The sequence below is a fragment of the Exophiala xenobiotica genome, assembly GCF_000835505.1.
Source record: "Exophiala xenobiotica strain CBS 118157 unplaced genomic scaffold supercont1.2, whole genome shotgun sequence".
Taxonomy (NCBI): Eukaryota; Fungi; Ascomycota; class Eurotiomycetes; order Chaetothyriales; family Herpotrichiellaceae; genus Exophiala; species Exophiala xenobiotica.
The window spans coordinates 3,120,266-3,138,259 of record NW_013562493.1 but is presented as its reverse complement, the minus strand read 5'-3'; the positions used below and the strand labels follow the sequence as shown (position 1 = coordinate 3,138,259).

The 17,994-nt window shown below is 51.5% G+C and overlaps 7 protein-coding genes across 7 annotated transcripts; 3 read left to right on the top strand and 4 right to left on the bottom strand.

Annotated features, from left to right (window-relative positions):
• Nucleotides 1-62: 62 nt before the first annotated feature.
• PV05_03351 (uncharacterized protein) lies at nucleotides 63-1,488 on the top strand (the record flags this gene model as incomplete). Its single annotated transcript, XM_013463988.1, has 2 exons — nucleotides 63-395; nucleotides 451-1,488. The coding sequence occupies 2 exons, from the start codon at nucleotides 63-65 to the stop codon at nucleotides 1,486-1,488; spliced, it is 1,371 nt and encodes a 456-aa protein (XP_013319442.1).
• Nucleotides 1,489-2,330: 842 nt separating this feature from the next.
• On the top strand, nucleotides 2,331-2,570 carry PV05_03350 (uncharacterized protein; the record flags this gene model as incomplete). Its single annotated transcript, XM_013463987.1, has 1 exon — nucleotides 2,331-2,570. One exon carries the CDS (start codon nucleotides 2,331-2,333, stop codon nucleotides 2,568-2,570), a length of 240 nt encoding a protein of 79 aa, XP_013319441.1.
• Nucleotides 2,571-4,435: 1,865 nt separating this feature from the next.
• On the bottom strand, nucleotides 4,436-4,630 carry PV05_03349 (uncharacterized protein; the record flags this gene model as incomplete). The annotated part of the gene is made up of 1 exon (XM_013463986.1): nucleotides 4,436-4,630. One exon carries the CDS (start codon nucleotides 4,628-4,630, stop codon nucleotides 4,436-4,438), a length of 195 nt encoding a protein of 64 aa, XP_013319440.1.
• Nucleotides 4,631-6,624: 1,994 nt separating this feature from the next.
• Nucleotides 6,625-10,692, bottom strand: PV05_03348 (uncharacterized protein; the record flags this gene model as incomplete). Its single annotated transcript, XM_013463985.1, has 8 exons — nucleotides 6,625-7,389; nucleotides 7,445-7,513; nucleotides 7,571-8,044; nucleotides 9,442-9,548; nucleotides 9,625-9,826; nucleotides 9,919-10,195; nucleotides 10,247-10,404; nucleotides 10,459-10,692. The coding sequence occupies 8 exons, from the start codon at nucleotides 10,690-10,692 to the stop codon at nucleotides 6,625-6,627; spliced, it is 2,286 nt and encodes a 761-aa protein (XP_013319439.1).
• Nucleotides 10,693-12,179: 1,487 nt separating this feature from the next.
• Nucleotides 12,180-13,222, bottom strand: PV05_03347 (uncharacterized protein; the record flags this gene model as incomplete). Its single annotated transcript, XM_013463984.1, has 2 exons — nucleotides 12,180-13,055; nucleotides 13,109-13,222. The coding sequence occupies 2 exons, from the start codon at nucleotides 13,220-13,222 to the stop codon at nucleotides 12,480-12,482; spliced, it is 690 nt and encodes a 229-aa protein (XP_013319438.1). The 3' UTR covers nucleotides 12,180-12,479.
• Nucleotides 13,223-13,382: 160 nt separating this feature from the next.
• PV05_03346 (uncharacterized protein) lies at nucleotides 13,383-14,491 on the top strand (the record flags this gene model as incomplete). Its single annotated transcript, XM_013463983.1, has 2 exons — nucleotides 13,383-13,615; nucleotides 13,704-14,491. 2 exons carry the CDS (start codon nucleotides 13,383-13,385, stop codon nucleotides 14,314-14,316), a joined length of 846 nt encoding a protein of 281 aa, XP_013319437.1. The 3' UTR covers nucleotides 14,317-14,491.
• Nucleotides 14,492-15,006: 515 nt separating this feature from the next.
• PV05_03345 (uncharacterized protein) lies at nucleotides 15,007-16,104 on the bottom strand (the record flags this gene model as incomplete). The annotated part of the gene is made up of 1 exon (XM_013463982.1): nucleotides 15,007-16,104. The coding sequence occupies one exon, from the start codon at nucleotides 16,102-16,104 to the stop codon at nucleotides 15,007-15,009; it is 1,098 nt and encodes a 365-aa protein (XP_013319436.1).
• Between the last annotated feature and the right edge of the window lie 1,890 nt (nucleotides 16,105-17,994).

Here is a 17,994-nt window from a genome sequence, read left to right as displayed (position 1 = left end):
TCGTGTCCTTCTTCGCGGCCGCCTCCTCACCCCTTTCTCCTCGACCCTTTCTCTCTTCCCTTATGTTCGCCCTCGAGGAACCCAAGTCGAGAAAGCGACGACGATCCCCACCAGAGCCCGAGGATCTCAAGCCGGAGCCGATAGCAAAGAAACAAAGACCTCTTTCGGAAAGCCGTGCACTCCCTCGCCATCGTCCTCCCAGCTTCTGGGACACGCTGTCCAAAATTCGATTGAGTCGCGGCGCTCTCAGGGAGTTTGACCGCAGGCACATTGAAGAGAAGGTTCAGCCACTTTGCACACTCACACCGAAGGCCGAATCTCCCACAGGGCGTGCTCGCCTACTGCTCAAGAGATTTGCTCGATGTGGTGGGCCTGATCTATCACACCTTCGAGGGGTACGTCTTTCCTATGCCGATGTGGGCCTTGGAGACTGACCAGAGATTGTGACAGCTTGCCAGCTCACCTCCGATCCTTGACAGAATGAACGGTCATACCAGTTCCTCAAACGGGAAACGGTCTTCAGCCTCCTCGAGGCCGAGCGCCTATACTGGGACCACCTCTTCTAAGATCACCCCGTATAGCGGCAATTTTGAGCAAAAACTGATCGACAATGGCATCTACCCGAGCCTGTATGAGCACCCCGATGGTCGTCTATCACAAAAACCGGCGAATCTGAGTGACATCCAGGCCGCACAACGCGTCCCTCGGGCATCTCTCTCACCGTCGCGATTCAAAGACGAAGATTTTAAAGCCTTTCGGCGGGCAAACGCAAGAGCGTCCGGCGAGACTACTGGAATGTATAATGTACTCCCTTTCATCGCCGGAAATGAGGCGGGCCATCGTTTCGAGATGGGTTTGCCATTGAGCAACCTGAAACCGTTCGACAAAGATCTCAGCGACCCCAGCCCCGACGTCTATCACGGAGCGTCACTCTCGACTATCCATCCGCGGGTTCGTGCTGACTTAGGACCTTATATTATTCCATCGAAGGTCGATACGACTCGTCCGGCTGCTCCGAACTTCTTCGTCGAGGGCGAAAGCGCTCAAGGACGAGCGGACGTGGCCGAGAGACAAGCCATGTATGACGGAGCATTTGGGGCTCGAGCTATACACGAACTTCGGAACTACAAAGCTGCAGAGCCAGAGTATGATAACAAAGCACGTAGCTTTTCTGCTACCTACTACGCAGGCACCGGCACCCTTCAAACCTATGCGCACCATCTCACTGCGCCGCTCACTCCTGGAGCGGAGCCAGAGTATCACACGACTCAAACGCGCTCCTTCGCAATGACAGACACAGCAGAACGGTTTCGAGAGGGCGCTACGACCTACCGCAACGATCGGGACCTAGCAAAGACAGAGCGGGACAGCTCCATTGCCCATGCCAACCAGGTGGCTCGCCAGATGCCCGCGCCCACCCCGAACGCCAGCTCCACGACCAGCCGCATCCCGTTCGACGGTCATTGCTGCCGGATCGGACACCTCTGAAGACGAGCTGGCTCGCGATGAGGTGACACCGGTCAAGCGACGAAGACCTGCTTCAGCAGAATATTCTCAAGACCACGAATCTACAGCCCGACGATCCGGTCGCGCTTCTACTTCCTTCGACTCCACTGAGGCAGGTCTCGTTCCACCTCGACGCCGAGCTCAGTTGTCGATAAAAGGACGAGAGCCTTCCACGAGAAGGGATTCAATGGATCATCCACAACCGTCTGGGAAAACTTCGCAAAGTTTGCGGAATGCAACCGAAGTGCCTGCCGAGCGAATGCGCCAAAGAAAATGAGTCGGGATGGTGTATCGAGCATCAGGGAAAGTCTATCTGATGCAATGGTCGTAACGAGTGCAGTGGCAGTGGTATGGGTTCAGATGCACTGGCGGCTGTTGGCTAAATCTACGACATCTTTGCCGAATTTGAGGATACTTCGCTCTGGCTAGGTGGATACGGAAGACGACGGTTGCGACCCCGCGTGACTGCCCACATTGTAACACCACAATAGCCTCTATCCCGCGTCTAGTTGGTCGTGGGGTGCCACAGCCCGCCGCGGACCTGAAGCAGCTTGCAGAGGCCGCAGGCAGTGATGCTGGCCGCCACAACCCGTCTAAGGAGGAGATCGAGAAGGGATCCGCCTCCCAATTGAGACAGGAGAGCGATGGACAAGAGGAAGAGGCAGAGAACGAGGATGTCAGGTCCCAGTGTGTTTCCACGTTGGTCAGCGACTGCCACTCGGGTGAGTTCTACATCGGTGCTATTGAGCCTCGTCCTTGTTCTGATATGCGGAGATACAGGAAGTGCCAGTTCCCTTACACGATATCCGCCATCGCCGCCTCCCATGACCACGCATGAGGCTACCCGATCTGATCCTGGCGCTGTCATCCAAGCAGCACCGAATCGAAAACGGGTGCTCGGCCACAGACTCAACCCACAGTTCTTCCCGACGACGGAGCTCCTTGTTAAACGGCCTCGCCGCGTAACGAAGGAGACGTGGAAGGCAAGGGAGGCCAGAGAGGCAAGGGAGGCACTTGAGGAAGTGGAGGCGAAGCGGTCTCAGACCTCTTTGGATCGGTATTGAAAGAAACAGTCCCCCTTCGTTTGCCCTACTTCCGGTATCAGTGAAGTTGTTAGCATAGTGGCCGACATTGAGGATGGCTATCTCGGGGAGGGTGCTTTCATCCAGTGCCTTGCCACATGGAAGCCATCGTTGAGCGCGATGGGAACCTTATTGGCGAAGGACGACGGCGGCGATGCGAGGAGCTGTTCGGCAAGAGGTATAGCCACCAGGAGCCACAGAGGAGGGCTGCGATCAAGCAGCAGACCAGGAATTTGTGAGGATATACCGGTTCCCTTTGGTCTAGCTGGGAAGATAGGTGGAGAGGAGGAGGCAACTATCTTCGGGTATACGGGGATTGTGGATTTACTCTTGCTATCTACTTTGTATGGGTCAATGTAGACAATGGCAAATGTCCATCTCTTCCTCTGGCCGATCTTCCCTTTGAATATAATGAAACTTGCCAAGCTTATCCTGTCTGATACATATGTTCATTCCCAACTCCTTATCATTGCTCTGAGATCCTGTCGGACATCCAAATTTCCCGCACCCACCTGTACGGTCCTGATCGGTCAAAGACTCACTGGCTCGGCCATGGATCTACGGGTAAAGCGATCAATAAGTTGGCCTCACCGTATCAGAAAAGAATCGTGCAACGGGGGGGAGGCACGAGAAGCGGGAGAGGCGTTGGACAGTAGGTGTGTCAGCACAAAAGCAGTGTGAAGATCCTTGGTCCACCCTAGCAAGAAGAATGCTAGGGCAGCAGTTTCAAGGTTCAACGGTTGGGAAGACCGGGACAGGCTCCAGCTTGGCATTTTGCAACAAAGGCGCTCACTTGATCAAGATTTGCTTGGGTCGATTTAGAATCGATTTGGGCGATTCATGTGAGCCTTACGGAGACCGGATACTGTATGCTATTGGTCAGATTTGGATGACTAAGCGACGAGGCTTTACAACTCGACGAGGCTGAGGCACGAACTCAAAGAGTTTACTCCTTTATTTAGTATATTACTAACCCGTATATAGGGCCTTGGCGTTGAATTGCTTGCTTCGATTCAGGCCGAGAGTACGGGCCTCATAAGCCATTCATCTTTGATGATCACAGAGGACGTTGCTCTCACTTCCGGGTCCCAAGTCAATATTCTTCGTATAAACTTTAGAAGTATCTCTTTTTCTTCTCCAGGAGGAACAGTGGTGATAAAGTTCTCCAAGGATGTTTCTGGAATTGGGGGTTCCGATATCCAATTGCCTGTTGTTCATCAAATGTTATTAGTGTCTCGCGCAAACATACAAAGTCATTGGTAGGAAACACTAAAACTTGCCTTCTTGGTCAAAATATGTCCCGGAAAAGCGGGCTTCGTTTGATCATCTCCAGCGGTGGAGGGCCAAGGTATCCGATATACTGAGACAATGCCAACGGGAGAACGTATTGATTGTGAACACGATCAATGGGATCGAAGAGACTTCTCCCTTCCAGAAGCTCGAGTGTCTGATGATGGTCATTAATACAGGTTCACGCCCTTTGATACTTTGCTTTTCTACTTACCATGACCCCCACAGACCAAACATCGACTGGGAAGGCCCAAGGAAGCTTCAGGAGCACCTCCGGAGCTCGATATGGATCGGACATCCACTTAATGTGCGAAGGCTACCTCCTTGTGGTTTAGTCACAATACAGTAATGACGGCCATATGGCCCATCAATCTCGAAGATGTCGCGGGCAAGACGCGTGAAGTCTATGCCCGGATGGTCATCAGCTTCTCTAGCAAATTCACTCAAGCGCCTGAGTATGGTAACTTCATTGACAACTGGCGATGTCTCCCTTCCATCTTCAATGCGGACTTTTAGGGAGATATATTGCTTCGATCTGCACAAGAATCAGTTGACATTTATAAAGACGCTCGGGTTACTAGCATCTCGTCTCGAGCAAGCCAAACGGTGGAATACGCTCCATAACCTAGCTTTGCAATGATTCGATATTGTTGTTTGAAGATGTCGCCAATTTTGACTGGGTAGTAACGCTTCTGAGAAAACAGGGGTAGTGTTTCCTCCTCGATCAGCCGATGGCTTCCACCGTATGTCATGTTGTGATTTCGTTGACGAAATGTCTTAGGTGGACAAACCCAACGCAATCGGGTAAACGTCAAATGGCGTAGGAATGTATTCACACCTTGCATTGTGGAATGTGCATGTTCTCTCAAGCTCAAATCCCCCCCTGAAAAATGTTTTGCCAGTTGTCAATCAACGATTTGTCCTGGCGATTAGGCTAGCACGTGAACCCCTACTTGTTTTTTGTAGCCGCAATGGACTTGTTTCATGAACGGTGGGGGGAATGAATCATTGGGCGTTAAATGTTCTCTTGAGTCTTTAGGCAGCCATGCAGGAGGACTTCACACCAGTTTGGTTCAACTAAGGGACCATTTGGTTCGATATGGATTTGCTGCCCTTCAACACCTTGCCAGCCAACAGAATGTCCGCCCAGGACATGGTACATCCGTCCTTTTTGTGGCCGTTTTGAATTCAACGTAAATAGCCTGATGGAATGCAGGAAGGCCGATAACTTCAGCGATGTCGACATTGTAAGACGCCATAAATGTTGTGTTGCCGATGTTGCGAAGGGAACTGGCAGAGATAGGCGAAGAAGCTGACGTTGGAGCTCACGTTGATTGTGATCAGGACCGCACGTGAGGGTAGCAAGACGAGGCAATCTGGGATTTACCAAATCCAAAACATGCCATCATAAGTGATGATGAGAAATGTGGAATAGTACTTCGACTGTCGACATTCTTATGTTGACAGAATATAAAGCCATATCACATGCAGGCGGTTAACAAATTCATTCAGTAAAGGTTACAATTCGTCCGGGCTCTTTGACGGAATGGTGAACCTTGCTCAGATCGTGTTTGCTTCGAGCATCAAGGCGTTCTGGATCGCTTCTGCTGCTGCTGCCTTATACTTGACCAGCGTGAATCCAATCAATCGTACCTGCGGTAAGAAATCGAAGACAAATCGGGCCCAGATTCTTCATTGCTAGTGCTACTGCCCCTTTCTCGTATCTATGCACTGCGGAATCCACGAATTATCACGACGATGTATCTAACCGTCCTCGTATGCTTTGGGAGGATCTTCAAGGCAGCAGCACTAGCAGCAGCAGCACCACCACCATCACCACTAGCAGAACCACCACCACCACCACCAGAACTAGCAGCAGTAGCACCACCAGCAGTAGCACCACCAGCAGCACCACCAGCAGTAACACCAACAGCACCACCAGCACCACCACCAGCAGCGAGAGCATAGAACTAGCAGCCAGCCGAATGGGCAAGTAAGAGACACCCCTCAATGACCAGTGGGCATCGTCAAGGCTTTTGCTCGCTTCGTCTTGATACGTCGTGGCAGAGTAGTAAACGTCGAGATATCCCACGCCAAAAGACCATTGAACGTAACACAACTTGAGGCCGAGGAGGGAATATATTAGTAGGTTGGAGGTCAAAGTCAACTCCAACTCATCTTCTGATCGAGTCTGGAAGCAAGCAAGCATAGCAATCGAAGAACCATATACTACCACAGACTTTCAAAGTCTATTGGATGGGTATAGGTTACTGTAGCGTCCGTTAGTGTGAGCCATCATTTTCTCTTCACATGTGGGATTGAGAGAAGGCCATCCCATCAAGCCTTGCCTTCGTACGGTTGTAGAATATTGGATAGATACCTTCTAGTGTGTTGGAGATGATATGCAATGAAAGGTCTCTGGCCCTATTCGCAAGGTATCAGATGCTCATGTGGCCTGTTTGATGTGGAAGGAATGAATATGATTGCTGCCGAGTACTATCAAAAAAGTGAGCCGCCATTACCAGTAGTCCTGTGGACGAATCCACCGTGTACCAAGAATCTGCATGTGCTTGCCCTTCCCGAAAGGATTATCTCCCCAACGAAGTCTGGCTTATCAGACTGTGATACTAATCCACCCAATAAAAGGAAACGTGTACAGCAAGCCAACTTAGCCAGCAAGAGCTCCGGACCAATAACACACTTTTCAGTTTTCTGACCTGTACGGTTCGACGGCCCTTCGACGGGGTTATGGGGCCAGGACATGATCCGCCCGGTCAGGAGCCACCTCCTTTTGGCTGGGCATTGAACTAGCCCAGTCCAGCTGCAGTGGCCGGTAGGATAACAAGGGAGACCTTCTTGCCTGTGCTGTTTCTCGATCCTGAGGTCCGGGGTGGTAACAAAAGCGATCAAACAGTTCATCATGGTTAGAGTGGAAGTTAGGGAACATCGAGAGGTCGGGGGAACGAGGGCGGTAGTCGTTGCTGGGCATGGTGGGCATGGTGGGCAAGCCGGGCAAGCCGGGCAAGCCGGGCAAGCTCGAGAGGTCGGGGGAACGAGGGCGGTAGTCGTTTCTGGGCAAGCCGGGCAAGCCGGGCAAGCCGGTCAAGCCGGGCAAGCTGGGCAGGCCGGGCAAGCTGGGTAAGCTGGGCAAGCTGGGCATGCTGGGCAAGCTGGGTATGCTGGGCATGCTGGATGGATATACACCTGGTAATAGGTGATATGGCAAGGTCTGATATGGACCGGGAGGATCATATGCATATGGCGGATATGGATTGTGCGTATATGGACTTTGAGGATCATCTGCATCATAATGATATTGGTCTTGCTGATATGGGGCATGCTGACGTAGGTATGCCATCACCGGAAGGTTGTCGTTCTCAAAAGGTCTAAAAGGAGAGTTAAGCAATGAATCATCGCTATCCAATGGCTGGACAGTTGTGGCATCGATGTACAATGGCTGGACAGTTGATGATGGACTTCTGAAGCGTTGCTTGCCTTTGTGACGCTTTTGCTGACAGGGTGGATCAGAAACAGGATTTTCTTCGTTGGGGACGGAAAAAGCATACCTCGGGAGTTGGCTGGAGTTCGTCCTCCTCCTCGCTAGGAGGTGTAAGTATATATTCGGGGCTCTGTTGCTAACAGATTGAGTTAGAACCATAGAATTCCCTTCGGTGGGGACCGGAAAAGCATACATATAGCATTAGGCTAGGTTCTTCCTGCTCCTCGTAGGAAGGCATAGGTGTATTTTTGTCGTAGACTGGTGGGATTGGTGAATCTCCTCTTTCGGTGGTAGATGGTGAGTCTTCTATCACGATGACCTCCGGGACCTTTGTAAGGGGGTAAAGATCGAGATTGAGATTGACCACTTCGATAAGTCCCTCTCGCGAAAGAAGTCTCATTGAATCGATATCGCTCTCGACCAGACCGGGAAGTAGCCTAAACAGGATATCTTGACATTTCCGCATCTTCTCTTCGGTCAGGCTGAACGACCCAACGGTCTGGTTGGACGACACAGCGGCTTGGCTGGACGATACAGCGGCCTGGCTGGACGATCCAACGGTCTGGCTGGACGACCCAGGGGTCCGGCTGGACGATCCAACGGTCCGGCTGGACGACCCAGCGGTCCGGCTGGACGACCCAACGGTCCGGCTGGACGGCCTGGCGGTCTGGCTGGCAACGTTGCTAAGAGATGAGAGTCAAAATTTGAACCTTCAAGACGGACGAGCAGAACGGGAAGCCAGACCTGTCGTCAACCTGCCGAGACTTTCTGTTGTAACGGCATTTATCCTCGATGTTGTGGGCAACACATCTCTGGCACGGCGTCTGCCCATTGCACTTGACGATAGCATTACGGTCACGCTGTCGGCAAGGTAGACAGCGGAATACCCTGGGTCGATGGTCGTAGTAGAAGCCCTTAACTCGCGTCACCTCCCCATCCTGGGGCGTGACAGTGTCGGGCTCCAGGTTGGATTTGGCTGCCGAGGAGTAAGTGGTGGGAGTCAAAGATTGGAATTCACTGGAATGTAAGCGTGTACCGGACAAGAGGCTGGGGACCTGAGTCTTGCCAGATATTTGTAGAGAAGGAAGGCGGGTGGGAATATCGGCAGGAATTTGATGAAGATATCGAGCACGTCAAGACCAGTCTTCAAATAAAAGTAAGTGGCGTCATTGGCTGTTTCTGAGCCAACAGATTTGTAGAGAAAGACGGCAAGAGGTAACAGGCCATATCCTGGTTCTCCATTTTGGTGTTCTCGGGTGATTAGGGGGCGCTTGTCTCACCGCCTGTTCGGGGCTCGTATAGCCCAAGTGCGGCACCGGAAGCGGTCCTGGCAGCCAGAGCCTCGGACGAATGCATGGCTTGCCGCCCGCATAAGACCCTGCAGCACCACCCTCACTGTCACTACGAGGTGTGGCTGCCAGATCAGCAGTGTCTTTGCAGGAGGTGATGAGAATTAAAAGCTCAGTGATGGCGGTGTCGCGGTCAGGTAAATCAGGGCATGGGCTATATGTACAAGTTGAATCCCGCGTCGTAAGGAATTTCGATCACCAATACAACGAACAACGAAGACTGAAGACTGAACAACTCAAATGCCGTCGACCATGCCCACGTCTCCCTGTATACTTTGTGGAGGCAATCACTGGGGCCGCGATTGTCCCACACATGCCGAAAGATTCAGACCATGCTGTGGAGGCTACGCAACAGGCCCCCATAGAAGTGTGGGAGATACGTACAAACAGGCCTGCGATCGAGAGGACGACAAAGCCAAAGAACGACAGAAAGCCCTCAAGACAAAAGGATGCAACTGGGCTGATGTCATGTAGGACTCAGTGCGTCCAAGTTGATTTCAGCACCTCTGCATATTTCCTCAGGGGATGTGGACATTTGCGAAGGAGAAAGCATAGCGCAACACGCCTACGCGGGACACAGAGCCTCTACCTGTCCATTTACCAGAAAAACAAAGAGAAAACAGCCTCTTCAGCTATCAGAATGTCATCACCTTCTACGGCATGAATCAATCTTTCACACAGCCCACGCGAGTGGCCCAGAACAACAGATACCAACCAACAACGCCCTTTCCCGACTTTGGTCAGCGCCCCCGAAGGTAGAGCCATGTAACAGTGTTGCAGCGACAGGGGCAGCGATCGATGAGATAGTGACCATAGGAATATCTGCAATAGTATCAGGTTAGTGATTCAGAGTCAGGTAATGCTTTTTGAGCCAGTAATGGGTGAACGAAGGACGGACCATGGTTGATGGTGCTCCAGGCCAAAAGGAAGACCTCCAATTCAACACCACCCAGATTGTGGCATCGGAGTGCTGTCAGGATCTTGTTGGTCTTCCCCGACAATCGGTTGGCGACTGGAGGACGATCTGAGTGTTCGTGATGAGTCCGCGTGCCCAAGGCGTCGCTTTCCAATCGGCCAACGTCGAAGAATTTTGGGCAATCCTGCAAGAACATTTAGAGTCGTTGCGATCAGCATCTCAATCTGGCAATTAGTTAGTTGAAAGTACCCACCGAAATTCCAATTCTCGGCTTACCGCGTAGCATAGTATCATATTGTGCGTACTTGGCGAGTGTTGGACCAGCCCGAAGACGATGAGTGCCGCGACTAGATTAACAAGCGATCGGGATAGCTCGAAACAAAGCATAACACCGGCCGGCACTGTGCCTCGAAGTAGGCCACTGAATGGGCGCCGGAACGCATTGTTTGCTTTCCTGACTTCGATCAATAATGCCACTGCCCAAGAAGCTCTGCTCAAGCAGGAGACTGCTATTGAGAGGGCAAACATCAACGGACCAGCGCCGACGTCGTTGCTAAGCATTTTTGGTCAGTTCTCCCCGAGAACATAAGAAGAAACAACGCACAGGAGGCAAGATGATATAAACAGGCTGATAGCGCTCAGAGCCCAGCTGATCAGCACGATCCGGGCGATCCAGATCACCTTGATGGTATAGACCCATCGGAAAAAATGGATTTGGCGTGGGCGATCCAGATCGTCATGGACGGCGTATACTTCAAAAACCTACGTAGGCTGTTAGAAGATTTGCGGCAAAGAGGGGCCTAAAGACCAACTCACATCCAGAAAGGTAAGCATAAAAATGGATGCTCGGATACCGATGACGGCTTGCGGCAGTGGCAGCGCGACGAGGACGACAATTACAGTGGCCAGTAATAGCTGGATGGAAGCGTTTACCAAATAGGTAGAGGGGCTTTTAGGCTTCGGTTGTTTCAAGTTGGCGCTGGCCGCCAGTACGGATGGGAAAGTTAGGATGAGATTGACTATACTGCATATGAATGCAGGATCTGCCATGATGTTGAACAACCGTTGAGGAAAGAACAAATGAAGAGAGCTGTAGAGAGCAACAAGCCATCGTTCAGGATGCTGGGGCTTCTTATTTACCTCGAGTCGAATGCCAGGAACTCGTGTATGTCCTCGACGGGGACCTACCACAATCGAAACATATGTCTCCCCGACCCGACTGAATGGTTTGAGAGAGCGAGAGAGCTTCCAACATGGAAGGTACCAGGCGTGACATTCGACAAAACGCCTATTCTAGTGATTTGCCCCGGAACAGGGTACTGTGGTTGTAGGGGTATCCTTCACACCATGCAGTCGTCGTTAGCAGGCGCCGGAAAGTGGGCAGGACAAGAATGAAATGACAAAGAAATTTGGCCGAAAACCCACTGAAAGTCGATCATTTGAAGGCAAATGACTTGGAATGACAGTGCCAAGTTCGGATCACTTCCACAGATACCCCTACTGTCACAGTGAAGCGGTGAAATGAAAACTCCCATCAAGCACTTGCATCCAATCCCACGGGGAAATTGGGCCTGGAGTTTGGCTCCGCTAGACCACCTGCAAGCCCATCGTATGCAAGTCTCAGCTATCCACTGGGAGAAGATGGCACCGGGAGAGGGAAGCCACCGAGAGATGGGAGAGACACTGAGAGAGGAGGCACTCCGAGAGACGCGAGGCACTGAGAGGTCGCCAGAGGTGCCTCGCGCACCGTCTAGCGTGTCCAGCCGGTTTCCCCCTTCCGAAGTCTGAGATCCATGCCAACCTCGCCGATCTGCTTGGGGATCGCCTGATCGCCCAGATTGCCGCCCATCGTTGGGTCAAATGTGTACATACACAGTACGAGTAGTAAGCGTGGTGGACCGGCTGATTCTCCTACGCGCAACTTAGCATAAAACTTATGGTAGCATGATGGGATGGCTGGGATCGGGCCATTGGGGGCCGATCCAGTCCATCCTCCACCCTCCACACCATCCACACCAAAGGCAACGTTGCGTCACTGAGTTACGAGTAATGGCTCACACAGTGTTTTTCCAACCACTTGAAACGCGGCCATGCGCGGGGTTGGGTGTGATGATGTCAATCCTGGTAACTTGGAAGAGAGCAACTCCGTAGCTCGGTAGTAACTTAGACCCCAGGTGTAAGAGGACCAATAAGGAGTATGCTGGCACTGCTGGCTGGCTGGCTGGCTTGTGGTTGGCATTGCTGGGACTTGCTGCCAATAGACTCCTGCCTCTTGTGTCGAATTGAGCCTGCCGCTAACACCAAGCCCGTCATCACCCGTCGAGCAGTCTCAACCGCTCCGCAAGGGCACTGCAACATGCGAGGCTCGTACAAGAGGCCACTGGCTATTTGGGCGCTCATCATGGACCAATATGCTCAGCCAGTCACAGTCCCGAGCATGATATCTGTGGAGGTGGCTCATGGACTTATTCTTGTCCGGCTGCGGCCCATCACCTATCACGGTGTGCGATTGTTCAGCAAAAAAAGCAGTCTTTGTCATTGAAACTAGTCTAGCTCGACTTCAAGCCTCTCGTTGGCGGCTTCACAGAGCTTGGACCTCGCTTTTCAGCGGTCCAGAGAGGTGAGCACTCGGTTCTTTTCTGACCACTCTCAACGCCCTGGGAAGAGGGCGTGCCAGAGAAGATGAGACGCGAGAGGGTACTTTGTAGTACCAGCAACATTCAGGTGGCTAGATGCAGCGGTCGATGAACTGTGAAGCGGCACCAAACTATTCCACTGGCTCAATAGAAGAGAGTAGTTGTGAGTACTGTACTTCGATACAATTCGTGAGTCAAAGGTTAGTAGCCAGGGATGCGAGTAACGGCGGCTGCGGCCTCCTGATCAGCGATGTAGCATGTCACGAGGTTGCCAGAAAAATCGTCAATCCTGTCCATCTTGCTGTTCACGAGCTTCAAGAGGTATTGCACATGTCCCTGGTCTGAAAGGTTTTTCTGGCACCATGCTTCATCTATGTTCATCCCATCAACCAGTTGTTCAATGCGGATCCGATACATATCGTCCGCGCTGCGGAAAAAGAGTAGGCAGAGGTGTTGGACAAATGACGGAAGAGTCGGTATTGGAAGATATTTGATTCCTTCGACTGGGATGTAACCGAGTATTTGATCGCTGTAAACTGCTTCCCTAGTATAGGCCGCTGGTTCAAGGACCTCTGATTTCTCAATGCCTATTCCTTGATCACTAAGTAAAGTGATGGGAGTCTGATGTTGTCTGACGTCCACGAACCGAGGACAGTCCTTTTTGTAATCACTGTACAGGTTGGGGGTTCTTGGGGGGAGGTTTTCGAAGACGGGAGAGGAATTCAGCGCCAGCTCCGCCGCATTGAATTGCGAGCTGGGAACGCAGATCTCGATCTCCTGTTACATGTTAGACTCCTGGATCCGTGATGATAGCGATGAAGGATACCAACGTGCAAAATACACGGTACATTGTAGTAGTTGAGTGCAACTTCACCAATAACGACAGTGGTTAGCCTCGAATTCTGCAGCAGATTCAGCGCCGTCTGTAACGCAACCAGATCCATATTGATCTGGCGGGAGGCACCTAGGAGGTAGACGCAGCCAAGCAAGAGAGTCACGTTAACACTATACCCAATTGGGCACCGCGCTCCCTGATGAGTCAGCAAGCAACTCATGGCTTGGCATGGTGAACTTCAAGCAACATGATGGTCCAGTGCCGTCAAGATGGTCAAGATGGTCAAGATGGTCAATACAACGATGTTCAATTACAAGAGAAGCTTGGGATGTCTAGGTGGATCCTTGTCAAAGTTTCAAGTATTGTCGGATCTTCACCTTGAAGTTGGGGACCAGTATCTGAGCTTCCATATTCCTGTCCAAGCCCCTTTTCTCATCCTTGCGGGCGACATTGGTCGACTTCAAGACTACGACAAATACCTTTCTTTCCATCACGACACAATGTGCGAAGTTCCATGCTGTCTATCTAGTCCTTGGAAAGCATCAATTTTACGGTCTATCACGATCTGATGGCCTGGCTCGTGCTCACAGGCTGGAGAACGAGGAAAAGACCATGGGAAGACTGAAAGTCTTCAATCGGACAAGACTGGACCTTCACCCATCCCTCTGCATCCTTGGATGCACACTCCAGTCATACATCAGGCCGGAGAATCGTACAGCGGTTGAGCAAAGAGTGAAGGACTTTGCCAGAATACCAAACTGGACGGTTGAGCTGCATAACGAGGAACATCAAAAAGATCTCGATTGGCTGCGGACCGAGATCAACTCAATCAGGTCCGAATCGGAGCACAGTCGAAGAGCGAAACGTATCCTCGTTATTTCCCATCATGCGCCCATCAAAAATGGAAGCAGCCATCCCAAAAACCAGAATAACCCTTGGGCAGATGCATTTGCAACAGACTTGATCGGAGTCCACGAGGAGATGAGCAAAGTGCAGTGGTGGGTCTTCGGACACACACATTACACCACCCAATGGCGTCAACATGGAATCAACCTCATCAGTAATCAGCGGGGCTATGTACTCGACCCTGGCCGCAACGAAAGAAAGATCAAAAGCAAAGAGAGCTGGTACTTTGTTGCTTCCTTATTCCAACGAAAAGAGAGCCACTTTGACCCGCGAAAATGTATCAAAATCAGACTTTAACGTCTCCATGGTACCGCTCATCTCACCCAAGTATGCCCGACTGAACATCCCCACGCAATTCCAGCTGTGAATACCAGCGTTGTCCACTGATACAGCATCGCTGAGTGTCAGAATTCACGCTTAACGTTGTGTAGACTAGCGTTATTCCCTGCGATTATCGAAGTACGAGAGCCGGAATAATTGACTAGCCACAATGAAACCCGTCGGTACCATATGAATTGAACTTGTGTTTTGAGACAAAGGAAAGCTATGAATGATTGGCCATACACATTATCCGTCCCTTCAGAGTGTAGAGATACCTCGTAGACTGCCCTAAAAAAACAAGAGTGTGCAATTCGTTGCCTCCATAGAGAAACACACATCAAAGATGGTTCAATTTTTGTCCTCCTCACAGAGAAACCCAGAAAGAAAAAAGTACGTATTCTTGTTGCCCTTCCAAAGAAATCCAAGAGGAAAATATTGCGTAACTCTTGTTGCCGTTGTCGAGAAAGCCGAAGAAAAGAGAGTGCAGCTTTTGTTGTCCTGGTAGAGAGCGTGCACTTGTTGTTCTGGTAGAGAGCGTGTCCTGGTAGAGAAAGAGTGAGCGATTCATCATTGTCTTTGTAGGGAAGAAGAAGAATGAAAAATTTGACCGACCAAAGCATAGATTTCCCCAAACCACCAGCAGTCCTCCGTCTCTGAACCCGCCTCCTAGCATCCTATCGAATCTGACGATGCCACTGGATGACGTCTTTGGGTGACTTGGTTGAAGGTGAGCATTTCCCCGCCAATTTGCTTGACCGCCGCATCTTCCTCGTCTTCCAATGTCGTCCTGAGGAGCTGGTAGTAGCGCGATCCCGTGTTGACTGCGGGCTCGAAGAAGACCATCAAAGGGAGGTATCCTGAGCTCACCTTTGGGCTGGTAACCCAATGGACGATTTTGCCTCGCTTCACTTCGCCAATGATGTCGAGCTCGATTTCCCGGAAAGAAGCCTTCAACAGACGATGGATGAGCGCTCTCAGATCAGTCGCGTTTGACATGGGATGGTCCATGAGACGACACAATTCCGCCTGCAGGATTTCACTCTCACTCACAAAGTCCTGACTGGCCTCAGGGTCGAGCAGGCACCACTTGGTGTGGAAGTAATAGGCCTCTTCCAGAGTGCAGGTGAATTCGTCGGGGATTCCCCAGATTGCCCAAGACATGCCGGTTGGGAACTTGACATTCACGTCCAGATCGTCGTCATCGTCGTCATTCTTGTCCACGATGAAGCGGTTATCCGAGTCAGGGATATAAGGCTGCCGGTCTGGTCTGCCTAGCGAAGCAGGCACCTCCAAGGGAAAGTGACTATGGCCCGACCGCATGTGCGCTGGTGGACGATAGATACCATGGCCGTTCTCCTCCCAGCCTTTGGTCATTTGAATGGTCTGGGCGAACAGATTGGCGTAGAATCCCTCAAGAGCGGCTGGCCAAGTGGTAGTGTCGAGATAGTTGAGCGGGGCCACGTCGAGCTCAGGTTCCTCACCGACTTCAGAGCTGACTTCGTCTTCACTGACCTCGTCCCACGACTCGCCGCCGCTTTCGTCGCTCTCCAGGAAGGGGTCATCAACGATCCCGTCACCGATCTCGTCACCGGACTGGTACAACACCTCATCACCGATCTCGTCACTGTCCTGGAACATGAGCTCGTCACCGGACTGGTCCAATTCATCGTCGCTGTCCTGGTCTCTGTCCTGGTCTCTGGCCTCGTCGCAGGCCTGGAGCCTGATCCGCAGTGAAAGTCGCCGATTGTTGTAACCTATGGACATCCTTGTGGCTGGGAAGATTGAGTGATATGGTAAGAATGAAAAGGGGTACGACTGGAAACAAGGGGCATGGACAAGTAGGAAAGAAAAGATGTTGGTGATTGCTGTTGACTCTGATGAAAGGAAAGGTGCTGTTGATTGCTGTTGATTGCTGTTGACTTTGATGGAAGGAAAGGAAGTGATTGATTGCTGCTGACTTTGAGGGAAGGAAAAGAAGTTGCTGATTGTTGTTTGACTTTGATGGAAGGAAAAGAAGTTGTTGATTGTTGTTTGACTTTGATGATTGTTCATGCCCATATATGTAGTCAAGTCGGCCAAGGGACTCAACGCACAAGAGAAGAGGCAGACCAGTCTTGTCGATGCATTCGTGCATTCGTGCATTCGTGCATGCGGAGTATTGAGGCCTTCAATCACTCTGTCCGTTGCGTCCTTTGCGCTGGCAAGAAGCTGTTGTCAATCGACGATATGCAATGTTGGACGAGTCACAACCACCAGGGCGTCTTGACGTCGAACATCCATGGTCGCCCTACTCTGTAGGGACCTTGGACTTGCGCCAAAGTCTGCAGACCGTGAAGCCTGCAGACCGTGACAAGGTCTGGCTGAAGATTTCTCTTCCAATGTCGACCTGCAGAGTCTTCCGTCACCCCCAAGCGAACTCGAGCAGGGTGAATCGCTTCGACGTAGACTGAAAATTTGGTTCAGCCTAGCCAGCTCGCAGGAAGCCTCGTACGGTTTTCCAACCACCTGCTGAAATAGGCATCGGCACTGCGTTCGTGAATGAGTGAAGCGCCATGACCCTGGCGAAGGGAACAGGTTCGATGCGAGTTAAGCCGTAATGCAATGCGGCTTGTAAGGCAGGGACCTGCTACTTCGACTGCTGCAGTTGTCTTGACCAAACATTGGCAGTCACAGTGCATGTGTGTACACCCTGGCTCATTTGATCAACAATTTCGCCGTGCGAAAGCCCATCCGAACTTTTCAGGGGGCTGAGAAGTGCATGATACATGGGGTTTGCCCTGTAAAGGCCCCTGTTTGTTTGCATCCTGGGCACATTCAGATAGCCCCCAAAGGAAGCCGTGGAGGCTGCTGGGAAAATGCCTGCGGAACAAATATCCCTTTCCAAACCATGGATGGCTGGCTCCATTCTCCGCCAGATCTGCGTAACGACTTCAGCTCCTCTCAAGGGTGTGTGGATGCTCGTGATCGCCATTCCAGCCAGCGCTTCGGCCCTTGTCCCGCTTGTGTTGAAAGTTTTCAAAATTTTCGGAAAAGCAAACAGGGTGAGGCTCACTAGGCTGGCCAGACACGGCTTGAGGGCCACTTCTACAGGGGTTCGACGACTTTCTCCGTTTTGTCAAGAGGTGATTAGCTAGGCTTCGTCGTAGCATCCCTCACAAGAGAGAAAAAGCAACTTCTCGAGATCGTATTCAGCCGTCGGTTAATCGCTCCGACCAGTTAGCGAAGTTGCAAATTGCAACCCGCAAAGTGATGGTGATGGTGATTATTCAGTGGTGGCGTCTGCGGCCAAGAGCATTACTGTAAGCCATGAGCTGCGGGCACCAACCATGGCACCGACAGCCAGGTGACAGCTATCATGGACGTGCATAGAAAGAGGGGTTGGTGTTGTCCACAGCAAGTCGAGAAGGGATCTTACCGACCCTGTAACAACCTACGGGTTGTGTTGTTACACAATGGGAGGTGTCGTTGGGCATCCTCGCGTCCGATGGCGTCCTCCATTTCCGCAGAGGGAGCCTGGCGATAGGCTGTGACGAGGTGGGCCATGCGAACACGAGGCCTTACAGGGATTTACTCGTTTTCTCCCTTTCTCCATATCTCATTTTTCTCATTTCTCATTTCTCATTTCTCACGAAAGGCTTTTTGTCGCGAGGCAAA